Raw genomic sequence first — 13,822 nt, forward strand, 5'->3', positions numbered from 1 at the left:
AGTGCATCAACATATTTTTGTATGTAAACCAAATAGTAATAAAAATATCAACTGTGAATTTAAAAATATTTCTCTGCTGTTGGAAACAGTAGCTCAAATACTCAATTTGCATAGCTGTCAAAAACTCTCTTAAGATAAGTACTTATCTTCCATTGGCTTGCTTAAGGTGGGAGGGCCTTTATAGATGGATGGAGAGAGAGAGAGAGAGAGAGAGAGAGAGACCAGAATCAAGTGTGCTGTTAACTAATTTTCTAATGAAGTGTCCAACAGTAGTTTTGTTGACATTTTTGTTTAATTCAGCATCACATTAATGGCTGATGTCCAAAATTTGTTGCTTTAATCGCCGTTGGTAACACTGCTTTGTAATTGTCAAATGTTCAACAGAATGTGTGTTGACCGTCAGGATCACGATACAATTTTGTTGGCAATTACCGATTTTTGTTTCCATTCAATAAGCATATTGTGTTGGGTGCTGTCAGACAGTATGCTTGTTGAAAAGACCTACTACAGGCATAGTGCAAGATGGTTTGTTAAATAAACTGAAACAAAAAGCGCATATTGTGATCCTGACTGATAATAAACATTCTGATGAAGCAAACAGTAGTAATAGTGTTCACCTAGAGAAAATCTCCTGAATAAAACTGTGAAGTATATAGATGTACATACTGGGAGCAATTTAGGTTGGAATGACTGCATAAATTTAGCAAAGGGGAAAGTAGATTCTGTCTGAGGGGAAACATTCATTGTCCGTGTAAGAGTTCACTTGTCTGCCAAATTTTTGAGTATTGTTAACTGTTTGGAAACCTACAAGAAGTTGGATTAGTGGAACAGATTAAGGAGATTCAAAGAAGTATTGTGCAGATTTGTTTAAGCAGCATGAAAGCATCACAGAAATGATCAGAAAACTTGTGAGTGGAAGGTAGATTTTCACTCCCCCCCCCCCCCCCTCCTTCCTCCCATCTACTCATATCAACACACCAGTGTCAGCAAAACCTCATTACATGCTAATATTTTTTATGCATGTGATAGTAATTTTTATGAAACTATTCCATCTTCTAATACAGGAAACTTTCAGAGAAGTATTGTCATTATATGGACTGAGAATTAAAGTGGAATGTTTGTTATTATAAACACAGTTTAACAATGTGCTAATTTTCACGTTTCTGTTCTGTCGTTACTCTTATAAAATAAGGAAATGACAACCACAAAAGAATTCTTATAATGCAGTTGCAAAGATGTAATTTTATTGATATTTATTGAAGCATTATATCTTTGATTGTTTGTGTAAATTGAAACTGTAAATTTGTGTGTATATATTAAACACTGCAGATTGGAATGAGGAAAAAATGTAACAGTAGATATTGCCATCATGTGGAAAGAGACAAAAAGATTCAAATTCATAATGTTTACAAATTATGTGAAATTATGGTATTTGATTTGATATGAAATCTGAGATTCATATCAACCATCATTCTTATATAAACACTTGTGATACAAGAAGACTTTTTTCTCTGTATGACAAGAAACACAAGTTGAAAACTTTATTTTTTGTTAATTTCCAGTTGTATCTGTGCAGAGATTGCATTTGTTCTTGTTCTACACTATCTCAATAAAGAAATTCAAAGTATGGTTGTAGTAATGCACATTCCTTTTTTTTTGTGCAGATGAGGTTGGAATGTTGTGCAAAATGCTTCTAAGATTTGGCAGAGATGCTGATGCTGCTGCTTTGCAACATTTGCTTGATTCAGTGCTGAGTGAAATGCAGCGTAGCACAGACGAAATCTGGTCGGCTGATCTGCTATTGCAACCTGTCAGGGTGAGTTCTGCCTGTTGCTCAGTAAGAACTTTGTAAATGGAAATCTGTAAAACAGAGAGTCACCATAAAATATTGACATATTCTCATTTCATAAAATGATTTAGTCTTTTAAATTTGCTGTTGCACACATAATGTTCCCTCTGAAATCTGTTTTGACTGTCCCTGTATCGTGTATCTTATTTAGTACAGACAAATGTATTTTTCCGTGATACTGTGAATGTTATAGAATGCTGTATGAAATGCATCAGTACTCTCGTAGCTGATACAATAAAAAGTTTTTTCCAAAAGTTTAGATATGTATGAAATATGCAGATTGTAATTTCCCAAAGAATGGAAGTTATCAGACATAAATTGCATTTTATTATGACACACTTTTTCAAAAGTGGACAGTCTGTCTTCATTTTGTCTTAAGGAATGTGTCCTATTGCCCTTCATTCTGATTTATCTTAAAAAGTGTTCCGATTCACTAGGCGGAGCTCAAGGTTTCTTCCAAGGGTAGCCCTCCACAACCTGGTTGTCCATCGCAATCTCATTGTCCATCACAACCAACAATATTAAACGTAGAATGCACGGATGACACTAACTCTACCGAACAGTGGGAACACAGAAGAAGCTGTGGAGTTCATCCTTGTGGTGTTTGTACTGTTTCTTGCTACACTAAGCATTTTTTTGTGGGTTTTGCACTGTTTACCTCAATTTCAGAGTTCTTTTGTGTGTTGGAAATAATAATAACTCAACCAAGTAAAAACATGACTGCACATTGATGTTCCAAGAATTCAAAGTAGCACTTAAATAGAAAAAGAGTGCATGTTGAGTTTGCTATAGTGGCTTACAGTTTCTTCATGTACACATACCTATAATTATCCATGTGAGGAATTGGAAATGGTCATAATTTGTTGTTAGTTTACTTTCAGAAACAGGGTACAATGTTTTCTAATAATGCCTGTTAATGTATAACTTGACCGTTAAACAATGGGGAACAGGTGCTGGAAGAAAAGTTACTTTGTACTACACATATGAAGGGGCAAAATAGTAATCAGAGCTCCCTTTTATCAATTTCTACATCTGTTTTTTCTGATGATTGGATTCATTGAAAATTCTGAAAGCTAGTTGTTAAACATGTGTCCCCCTCCAAAATATCTGCTCCCTTCTGTCTGTCAATCCTGTCCTCAACAGAGTATTTACTGTTGTTTCACAAGTCCTTTTTTATTTGTAATATAAACTTAATTCCTACATGTTGTCTCAGATCTGGCTCTCCAACTCAAGAAAGAGCACTTATGAGGTCTAAAAAAGCTTCATACTAGTTTATGTATTCCCCCATGCCCAGAAAAATGAATGGTTCACATCCTTGCAGGACAGGGGTGTCTTTGCAGGTATTCTACATCTTAACTGTAGGAACTGGTGGCCTTATCCCTATGCCACTGTGTTTAAAAGCTTCTTGAGAGCCACATATCCCATTCCGGCAAACTTACACTGAAAGTCAGCCATGTTGGCTTCCAATGCTGTCATGCCTGCCTCTCCTGTGAACTATAATTAGCTCCGCATACTACCTCCAGAAATTAATTACATGCAGATATCTATGACATCGCTTTCTTTAAACTTTAGTAAATTGAGCTAATATTAGCTGATGAAAGCTGTTATTCAGTAATCAGTGAATGAGACAGAATGGATTGTGTACCCCCATCATGATGCCACATTACAAACACTCTTGCTGTGTATTGAACCAGTCCCTCTCTACAACTTGATAATGGCTGTATGAGTAAGCAAAAGAGAATGTGGTCACCCATGATTTTTTGTCTGTGTATAAAGTTTGCCTGAGGAAGGGGACATTATCTCCTGAAATACATTGTTTGCTTCATAATGTGGGTGCCATTAATAAACAGTAACAGAAGTAATTTTTAGAGACTGTTCTAGTTCAGAATAACCTACAGCCACTCAGTCTCAGTTTTGTGGTTGAGCAAGTAGATGTGCAGGTCAAGACACTGGACACGCTTTTGGCAGGAGCTCCATGTGCTCTGATGACTTGGGCATCAACAGTGTTTAAACGCCAACTATTTTTTTGTTTTAAACATTTATATAATAATATCAATTCATGCCCAAGGAAAATGCTTCTTACTTCAATTTTTTAGAGTTTTTCTTTCCTCTGTGCTGCTCTTCTGTCTGTGAGCATCATAGCTACAAAAAACAGTCTTTCTTCACTTTTAATGTGGTATTGCTAGATAGTGGCCATTACGAACATACACTAGCCTGACAAATCCCCCATCTGGTGGTATGTAAACATATTACACTTCCTCCACCAAATTTTGTGTGTGTGTGTGTGTGTGTGTGTGTGAGAGAGAGAGAGAGAGAGAGAGAGAGAGAGAGAGAGAGAGAGAGTAATGGAGGAGATCAATTTTTGTGAGTGTACTTGATGTGCAAATTACTCTACAAACCTTCTAATCATAGTAGAGTTGATGTGCAGAGTCTCCTCTGGACTCCAAAATATTTTCTTAAAGCCAGTATCCCTCAAGAGATATTGCACTGCAAAACTATTTGTCACTATTCTTTCTTCCACTGTGTTATGTCTTGATAGTATTGGAGGACAGTTATTGTGAAAACTTCTAGGATAACTACTGTGCTTATAGGGATAGGGATTCATCCACACATGCACAGAAACAAATTAGGACTTTTCCAGTTGCAGCTACACACTGCAGAATTTTTGTCTGTAGAAGAACATAAGTACAAAACAAAAATGATAATCTGTTATTTAGGATGCTGTAAATTGTATGATAATTTCTATGTAAAAATATATGAAAAAAAACAGCCATACTCCAATTTTGTTCATCTTTGCACTGTAATAGAGTGGATACATTCCTGTCCATTTATGCTCATTAATTAGACGCGTGATAACTTTCTGAATGTTGGTAAGCACTGCGATGTATTCTTGATGGAGCTGTGTGTTACATAAGCATACCTGCATGATATGTAGAACATATTATATTATATTATTTTGAGCAAATAATTGGGTGTTATCCATAACTGAGGCATTTAGTTGTCCATTGGCACATGAATGTGCCTACACGTGCACAGCTATATTACCCTCACAACATCTGGGTCACACTCAACCTGGATCCTGAGTGACTGCTCATCCTTGTTAACATTCTTACTTGTCAATATTTCTTCCCTGAGGGAGAAACTAATAGTTCCAAAAGCCAGGATAGTTTCACCTACTTTTATGTGTATGTATTGGTAGCACTAAGACTTTCATCTCTTGAAGATAAGTACTGAGAGCAATTTTATCTCATAATCTTGGAATCTAATTATACAAATATCATTAAGATTCTCTTTCTTTGTTGTAAATATTGCTTAACTGGCCATTTCTTTCTTTTCAGAGCTTTGGACCAGATGCAACAACGAATAGCATCATCGAGTCATTCAGTGCAGGTGTTTCTTCTGGAACAAACCTTCATTTGCTAGGTAATATGGAGGAACATTTCATTTCTAAAATGCGCTAGTCAAAGAGGTGTAGTGCTTAAGTTATTGGACTCTCATTCAGGAGAACCAGGATTCAATTTCCCATCCATCATCCAGATTTATGTTTTACAAAGTATCCTAAATCGTTTAATGCAAATGATTGAATGGTTTCTTTGATATGGAAACAGCCAGCTTCCTTTGCCAATCCTAGCTTTTACTCTGTCTAGAGTGACCTTGTTGTCATTGGGATGTTAAATCATAATCTTCCTTCCTTTTCTAAGATGTAGAGGATGTAATTCTACAAAATTGTAATTATTTGGCTTTCCAGAGGTGAAATTTGCCATTTCCACAGCAAAAATTGTGATATTTCTTGTGCAGTGTAGCCTTCTAAAACGTGTTTTCCAGTTTTTGAAACAATTGGGAAATTCTTACATAATGTTTCTATTTTAATGTTCATCTACAGTGGATTTCCTGAAACTGTTTCGATCCCGATCACCTGGTCAGTCGTCAAGACTTTACTAGTCTATTTTTCAAAACCTGTGTCTGAAATTTGCCGATTGTACATTGTGTGTGTAGCCCAGTACACATGAAGAGCCATGCATATCATCATTCAGCTATGCTGTAATATTGCATGGTGTTTATGACCCGGTACAGCTGGGAGATACAGGAAAACCTGGGAATTTTTTCATCCGGTGGAAAACCTGGAAAAACCTTGGAATTTTTAGAATTCTGGGATTTTTTCATTGTTTTAGTTTTCAGTTAAATTTTTGTAACTTTGACTGGTAAGGACCACGGATTCTGTGCTGTTATGAAACTTCCTGGTCGATTAAAACTGTGTGCCAGACCGAGACCCAAACTCGGGACCTTTGCCTTTCAGGGGCAAGTGCTCTATCATCTCCTACCTTCCAAACTTCACAGAAGCTCTCCTACAAACCTTGCAGAACTAGCACTCCTGCAAGGTTTGCAGGAGAGCTTCTGTGAAGTTTGGAAGGTAGGAGATGAGGTACTGGTGGAATTAAAGCTCTGAGGATGGGTTGTGAGTGGTGCTTGGGTAGCTCAGATGATAGAGCACTTGCCCGTGAAAGCAAAGGTCCCAGGTTTGAGTCTTGGTCCAGCACACAGTTTTAATCTGCCAGGAAGTTTCAGACTATACAATGCTTCATAACAACAAATTGCTTGAAATTAGCGTGACATCACAACTGCTTACATTTAATTCGTTTGAGTATTTGCGAGCGAGCTCATGCGCATGCACAGTTGTCGCGTATGAGTAGTACCTTCTCCCATTTCTGGCTACAGAAGTGTGGCAGTTAGCTGTATAAACAATAGCAGCATGCAGCCAGATGTTACCCGGAAGAATTTTTCTGACATGCCTAAGCTGCCAGATTCACGCATGTGGATATAGGGGTTGGGGGGCAAACCGGATGTCTGCCTTGGGTGGCAATTTCTTTGGAGGGGATGGGCAAATTCATTATTCTTGAGGAAAAAGACCTTGTTTCAAAAAGCGCCTGTCATCCAGTGCATGTTGGTCTATCGATTATTCATATGATGTTGGAATGCGTATGTTGGTTTTTGAACAAATTCTAAGTTGATTTCTGAATGAGTCATAAGTTGATCTTTGAATGCTTGCATAGTGTATGTGATGTCTCTGCCAGGGGAATCCCTGTTGCATATGAAAGTCAACTTTCTTGCAGACTAAAGGGGATGGGGCTATACCAACTGAATGGAATAAAGCTGAACGGGTGAATGCCAATTGCTGTTTATGTGGTTGACTGGGTTTGCAAATGATCAGCATTGTTATGATTACTAGCAAAATCCATAGATTCAGACTACCAGAGTGGAAATAAACAACTAACACGAATAACAGGTAAGAAAGATCACATGTTATCTTCTCAGAGTATCCAAGAAAATGAAAGTTTGATTGGAAAGTTTTGGCCAGTCCGCTACACTAGTAAGGGTCAGTTGTACAGTCCCCGGCTAACAGCTGCTAAAGTTTTATTCTGGGACCAGTGCAGAAAACGCTTTGTACGAACATTTAATAACGTGTAACGGTAGAATAAATGTGGGCTAACTAAACCGGTGATTGGGACAGGGTTAGTGAATAAACCAGATAATAAGTTTTGACACTGGCAGGAATAGTTACAGAATTATTGATGAGAAGGTTGTTTGTTAGAACGAGGAAGGAGGAGAAATTGGGACATCACGCAAAATGTGGCAGAATATGACGATTCCCAAGTTATATAAAAATTTTGTACTACTACTGCTTTTCAGTCTCATGCTTCAGAAGCTGGAGCATATGAAGGAAATGTGAAACTATTCCCCAACATAAAACTTTTTGCTTGTAGTTGGCCTAATAGGCATTTGATATCGGTATTTTGTGAATTATATTCTGTCGTGTTGTAAAAATGACCATTTGTGCCAAAACAGTCTTGTTTATTTGGCATGTGTTAGAATTGCTGCAATATTAGGCAGGCCTATTTCGTTTTATCTAGCAGACAGTGAGAAAATACACGTAATCAGATCGGGAAACCACACCAGTTGTGGTTACTATTTTGTGTTAACAGCTTTTACAGTATTAGACAATGACATTTCGTTTTTTGATGTAGCAAAATGTATGACGAACTTTGATGAGGTATTAGATTCATTCCCAGAAGGGAAGCATGCCTTGCAAAGCTGTAGCAAGATTGAAGAGAAAAAAATGCTGTGACTTAAGGATTGAAGAAATGTGTACTGTCTTGCTTGTCTCTTGTCTCTACTGGTCTTATGTCCTATATTTAATTTTATGTGACACAAAACAGTAAGTTTATCTAATAGGCAATAAAGAGTGCAAATTTTCTGAAGAGTTTTTGTTCTCCCGGTTATAAATAATCCCATCTAGTATTAATTGTGAGGGTTCTTTCTTTCTTTCTTTCTTTCTTGATGTCAAACCGGCCAACGTGGAACAGGAGAGGCACCGCAGGACATTTTAATTTCCACTGTCCTGAATATATTTTGATGGCACCCATTACAAAATATTCCACATTTGAATTCCACAGAGTGAAAAACAGTGACGTGCGATAGAAGAATGCTGTGTGAAGATGCGTGGCACTGCACTTAGGCACAATTACAACCAAATAACAAGTCTTACATTTCCTCGAACACATATGTGTATGTATAAGACTCTTCAGAAAAATGTGTGCTAGAAAATGAATATATTTTTGAAAATTTAGTATTGCCCCGGTTCGGAAATATCGTAGATCCGGGGCTGATGCATAGAGCAGTCTGAGTTGTAGTGTGGAGGCGGGTAGTCTCCACATGACCCGTGTTTATGTTTAGTGATTTTGCTGTGTCCTCTTCATCTATTGCTCTGACATCAGATGAAAACAAAACGGATTTCTGTGGCCGGGAGCTATCACATAATTATGGAAGGCTAAAATATGTTATTAGTTTTAGATTTTATTTTATTTCCCTCCTTCTGATAGTCAAGCATTAATTGTCTTGCAGAACAATGAAATTATTTTTGTCAGTTGGCTAGAGAAATTTGGCTTTTAGTAATCTTTCCCGCTGAAGCAGTCAATTTATTTGAAATGAAGTGTTTAATTCCACACTATTGGCTAGTTTTAACTGTTTGCTGCATTTCAAGTGCACGTTTTCATCTTCTAGCACACTTAGCATTATGTCGTAATAAAGAAGCAAACCTGAGATAGTACAGTATTGGTACTCCAAAAAAATTTACACCTGAATCTGGACATACAAATGTGTACCTTAAGCCGAATTACGCATTTTAGTATGGTTTACGAAATTCTGATGCTCTTGGAGTATCCTCTAATGTTTTGTTTCTTTTATGACATAATGTAAGATCTTTTAATGTTTTACTCGTGCGAACATACACGCTTCCTGCATCATCATAGCTGCGCCAGTGCAGTGACACCTGTTATCTGTGGCTCTCTGGCTACTGCTGACACGAACCTATTTCTGACAGGTCGCGGGAAAATATTGCAAATGATTGTTTGAAAAGCGTTACTTTCAAAGTAAATTCCCTTTTACGCAAGATGAACTCTGGGCGAGAATGTACGATGAATTTCTTAAGTCATAGTCTCGTAAAAATCACCTCTTTGAGGATGACCATTTAGAATAATTTTGAGCCCAGAAAATCGGACGTTTATGTCATTGTTAAAAATTTTACTGGCACACTTGTAACATACACAAAGTTCAACATTATGTAGACAGGCTTAACTTCTCTTGCTGCTTATTAACCTTAGAGACGAATATTATATGTGAAAGCTTTCTTGTCTTGTAGCAACACTTTGTATAGTAATTTAAACCATTAACTTTTCCTATTTGTGTTTCACGCTACTTAAAAGTGATGTCACTATCGGCTGACTACATCATGTGTCCTACACTCTGAATGTTCACTGTCATCGGCTGGCGAGATCACGTGACATGAGCTATGACAGGCTTACTTAAAGTGCACCACAATCTCGATTTCAATGCATCAGAAAGTAACCTACGTTCTTTGCTGAAATTTAGGATTTATACTTTCGTAACATGGGAATATTCAGTGTACATGTTGCTGCACAGCAGACATCTTTCCGAAACATGTTTTTTTTTTTCCCCTGAATTTCGTTTCCTAAAGTGCCGCAAAATTCTGCACAGGTGTATAAAACCATAGCAATTCAAAGGATTGAGAAGTTTTACAGTTGTGAGGAAAAATATACTGGCTCTTAACATGGAAAAAGTGTATTTTCACCCGGGAGAAAGTGTATAGTTAAGCGGGAAATTTTTTCCTTGTCCACGTATACACACTATTGGTTTGCATCTTAATGAGCTTTGCCAAAAGGGAAGCATTTATAAGAATGAATGTTTGACCTCGTGGTCTAGCTATAAAGCACGTGCATGGAAACTGAGAGGCGCAGGATCACGGGAATTTTCAGTCTGTCTTTAATCTATTCTTCACATCTCAGTGATGTGGGAGAGTCGCCAGGAATGGCACGTGGTTCAGTTTCCATGTTAAGTTGTAGGTGCCCTTGCCCTGGTTATATAACTAGGGTCGATTAGAGACACAATAATACAGACACATAAGTGGTGTCCATTTGAAAGACCTGGCCATTGAACCACAGAAAATCATCATCATCAGAATAAATGAGAACTGCCAGACAGTACCGTATCCTATAGCAAAATCTTCTTTTGTTATGTATGTTTAACATCACAGAACTCTGGCACAGTTTAAATAGCTACTAGTCGTGATAAATCATGTCCATAAATTTTATACTTGGGAGCCTCTGGCACTCGTTTCAGCTGGGTGCACCGAAGGTCCACTTTTGTGACATAACGTATTTACTCGAATCTAAGCCGCACTCGAATCTAAGCCGCACCTGAAAAAAATCGAAACAAAGTTGGTCCATTGTAATATGAGACACAATTTAGGTCGAATGAATGATGATACCGCTACAGTAGTTTGGTTCGAGTCGTAAGCTTAGCAGTTAAGCTTTACCAGGTAGCCATTGCTATGCGTCAGGCGCTCCGTCCGTATTTATATGAGTACCCTTCCTTTTTCACGTGCTTCGTCTGGTTTGAATCAATTGCTTATTTTCCTTTGATCTGATCAGTGCCATTTTCTTTGTTATATATGTTTACATCACTCCAAGCTGAAAATGCATTACTGTACTGTGTCATGCATTGTTTGTCGCATTCCGATAGTGCGTGTTTACGGCCTGTCGCCGCTCGCGGCATGGCTTGCTTTTGGGGCGAAAATTTTTCTCCGTTTGAAAATCTTTGCGGCTGCTTCTTTAGTACATCAAATTCTGCACAGAAATTAGAGTCATCTTAGATTTTAAAATCTATTCAGTTGCCTTGCTTCATTCCTGACTGTATCACTATTAGGCATAAGAATAATACGAATATAAACATGACACGATACGTATATTCTTCCGCGTTTGCTGTTGTCTCACTCTAGTTTCGTAGTTTATTAGGCAGACAGGATTTAAATGAGATAGCAGCAAACACGAAAGAATGCATGGCAAAATGTTTACATTCGTATTATTCTTATGGTGAAGAGAATACTACATGTGATTCACATTTCATCAGGTTCCTATTAGCAACCATCTCTTCTCACAGGTAGGAAAAATTCAGAACGTAGAGTTGGCCATATGGACAAACATCCCAAACAGTCTTGCCAGTCGGATTTTCGTAGTACATTGAAATTCTGCTACATTCGAAGATGAACAATACAGAATTTGTATTTACTTTGTTGGATAATGTATGTTCGAAACTCGGGGCGGAGAAAAAAAGCTCGTCGTGCCTACAAAGCATGCCTGTGTAGCGCGCCGGCCGCGGTGGCCGTGCGGTTCTGGCGCTGCAGTCCGGAACCGTGGGACTACTACGGTCGCAGGTTCGAATCCTGCCTCGGGCATGGGTGTGTGTGTGATGTCCTTAGGTTAGTTAGGTTTAAGTAGTTCTAAGTTCTAGGGGACTTATGACCTAAGATGCTGAGTACCATAGTGCTCAGAGCCATTTGAACCTGTGTAGCGCTACATATATTCGATGGCAGAAGTTAGTTGTGGCGGCACCTTCCAACATTTTTCAGAACTTCCGCTTGCTTTGCACTCGATTCTAAGCCGCAGGCGGTTTTTTGGATTACAAAAACCAGAAAAAAAAGTGCGGCTTAGATTTGAGTAAATATGGTATGCTTTAAACCAGCCCTGAATACAGGTCTGTGCACTGGAAGTTTCTGATACAAATTTGTTCATTGTATTTCATCGGTTAAGAGAGATAGGTGTGATGTCAAGTGCATAAAACAGACACAAACACACACACACACACACACACACACACACACACACACACACACACACACACACAAAAGAAGGAAGAAATCAGTCCTTGTCTCTGGTTTGTGCTATTTTTGAAGAACACCATTTTGGTTTTGAAGAATGCCATATCACCAAAACCTTAAATATATAGCAGTATTCTTGTTGCGCCTGTCTACAATTCAGCCTTTCCTTTTCATAATATTGTTATTATTCGACACTGGACTTTCCATTGTTCGTACCTTATTTGGTGCTTGTGGACTATTTACAACATAACATTTACCTATAGTGATCTTTGTTATTGGAGAACAATACGATATTATCCTGGTCTTCAACAAATAAGTGAATGAGTTCGATTGTTGCATTATAATTATGAAGGAATGTACAAGTTCTCTTGCATCATCACAAAACATTTCCATTGATGCAAAATAGCTTATGACAAAACAAATTCCTTCATAGATAGTATAGCATAAAATGATGAACAAACACTTTGATGTATACACAAGAATAAGTGAAACTAATTAACACATAGCTTAGTAGTGACACAGTTGTCCAAAGAGGAAATCTCGAGCAACCATCTGATGGCCTTGTGGGCTGGTAGTGATGGTGCTGATATTTTCTCCACTGAGGTCTTGTAAAGAGACCTGTAAATCTGTAACTGTGGATACACTATCAAAATTTAGACTACACCTTGGTACTTGATTGTCATCACTTGTAGCATTACTCAAAAGTCTCTATTATGTGACTCTTAGACGAACGAGCACCTCATTAATTGCTAAATATTCCACTGTTTTCCACATGCTCATAATGGGCAATGTCAGCAACTATATCTTGAATGATACTTCAAGCATGAGGTCCAGGATAACTTAATTGAAAAACTGCTGAACTGCTTGCAATGACTGCAAGTATTTAATCTTATCAAAAGGAAAAATCGCTTGAGAAAGGAAGGGTATGGAATGGATACGAGTACTGAGGAGACAAAATTACAGTACTACCAATACATACACACAAAGTACAAAAATTGTCCTAGCTTTCAGAACTATTGTTCTGCTCTTGGGAAAGAAAGAGGGATAGCTTGGGGAAGGTTAGCAAGGAGGGGCAGTTCACATAAACCTCAGGATGAGAGATACCCGCCTGTTTTGAGGACAAGGGAAATCTGAATAGATGGCACCCCTTGCCTTCACAATAGGTGGATCTCTCTCATCCTGGAGTTTGAGTTAACTGTCACTCTTTTCTAACCTCCCAAAAAGTATTGTTCTTTCCTGCCTGAGGAAGGAACTAAAAGATCTGAAAGCTAGAATAGTTTGTTGTACTTTATACTTCTCTATCAGCAGTACAGGAATTTCACCTTATGAAGGTAAGTACTTGCCTGCCAGTCTGTCCCTTTCTAAATATTATCCTGTTTTTACGTTGGTATTTATTGGACATTCCTTATTGGCTATGTTTGTCTCTGTACTTGGTCCTCCGACAGTGATTCTCTTGTCACTCATTACACTGAATTCTGTATTTTATATATAAGACATTCTGTTTAATCGATTTGAAGTTGTACTGGCATGAAGACAAGATTAGTAATTTTATGGAATGTGAATAACGTAAACAGTGAAAGTGTAATTATTCAATATGGGGCAGCCATGGTGTTCTACTACAGTTTACTTACAAACAGATAGTCCAGTCTGACATGTTGAAACCTGCCCTGAAATTTTTTATACAAGAAGACTACACTGAAAGAAGCACAATGTCAAAATTTTATCTGAAAGACACACTGCAA

General features: G+C 37.9%; 2 protein-coding genes across 3 annotated transcripts in view; one reads left to right on the forward strand and one right to left on the reverse strand.

Moving 5' to 3' along the window:
* Positions 1–13,822, forward strand: part of LOC126198596 (elongator complex protein 1) — a 149,015-nt gene that overhangs the window by 131,533 nt on the left and 3,660 nt on the right. For both annotated transcript variants that reach the window (XM_049935046.1, XM_049935047.1), the window contains exons 12-13: positions 1,665–1,816; positions 5,188–5,272. In XM_049935046.1, coding sequence (XP_049791003.1) covers positions 1,665–1,816; positions 5,188–5,272 — 237 coding nt within the window. The remainder of the gene's footprint in view (positions 1–1,664; positions 1,817–5,187; positions 5,273–13,822) is intronic.
* Positions 1,738–13,822, reverse strand: part of LOC126198597 (odorant receptor coreceptor-like) — a 247,733-nt gene continuing 235,648 nt past the window's right edge. Inside the window, exon 8 of the mRNA XM_049935048.1 lies at positions 1,738–1,860. The gene's annotated coding sequence lies outside the window, so the exon portion shown is untranslated. The remainder of the gene's footprint in view (positions 1,861–13,822) is intronic.

Source organism: Schistocerca nitens, chromosome 8, assembly GCF_023898315.1.
Source record: "Schistocerca nitens isolate TAMUIC-IGC-003100 chromosome 8, iqSchNite1.1, whole genome shotgun sequence".
Lineage (NCBI taxonomy): Eukaryota > Metazoa > Arthropoda > Insecta > Orthoptera > Acrididae > Schistocerca > Schistocerca nitens.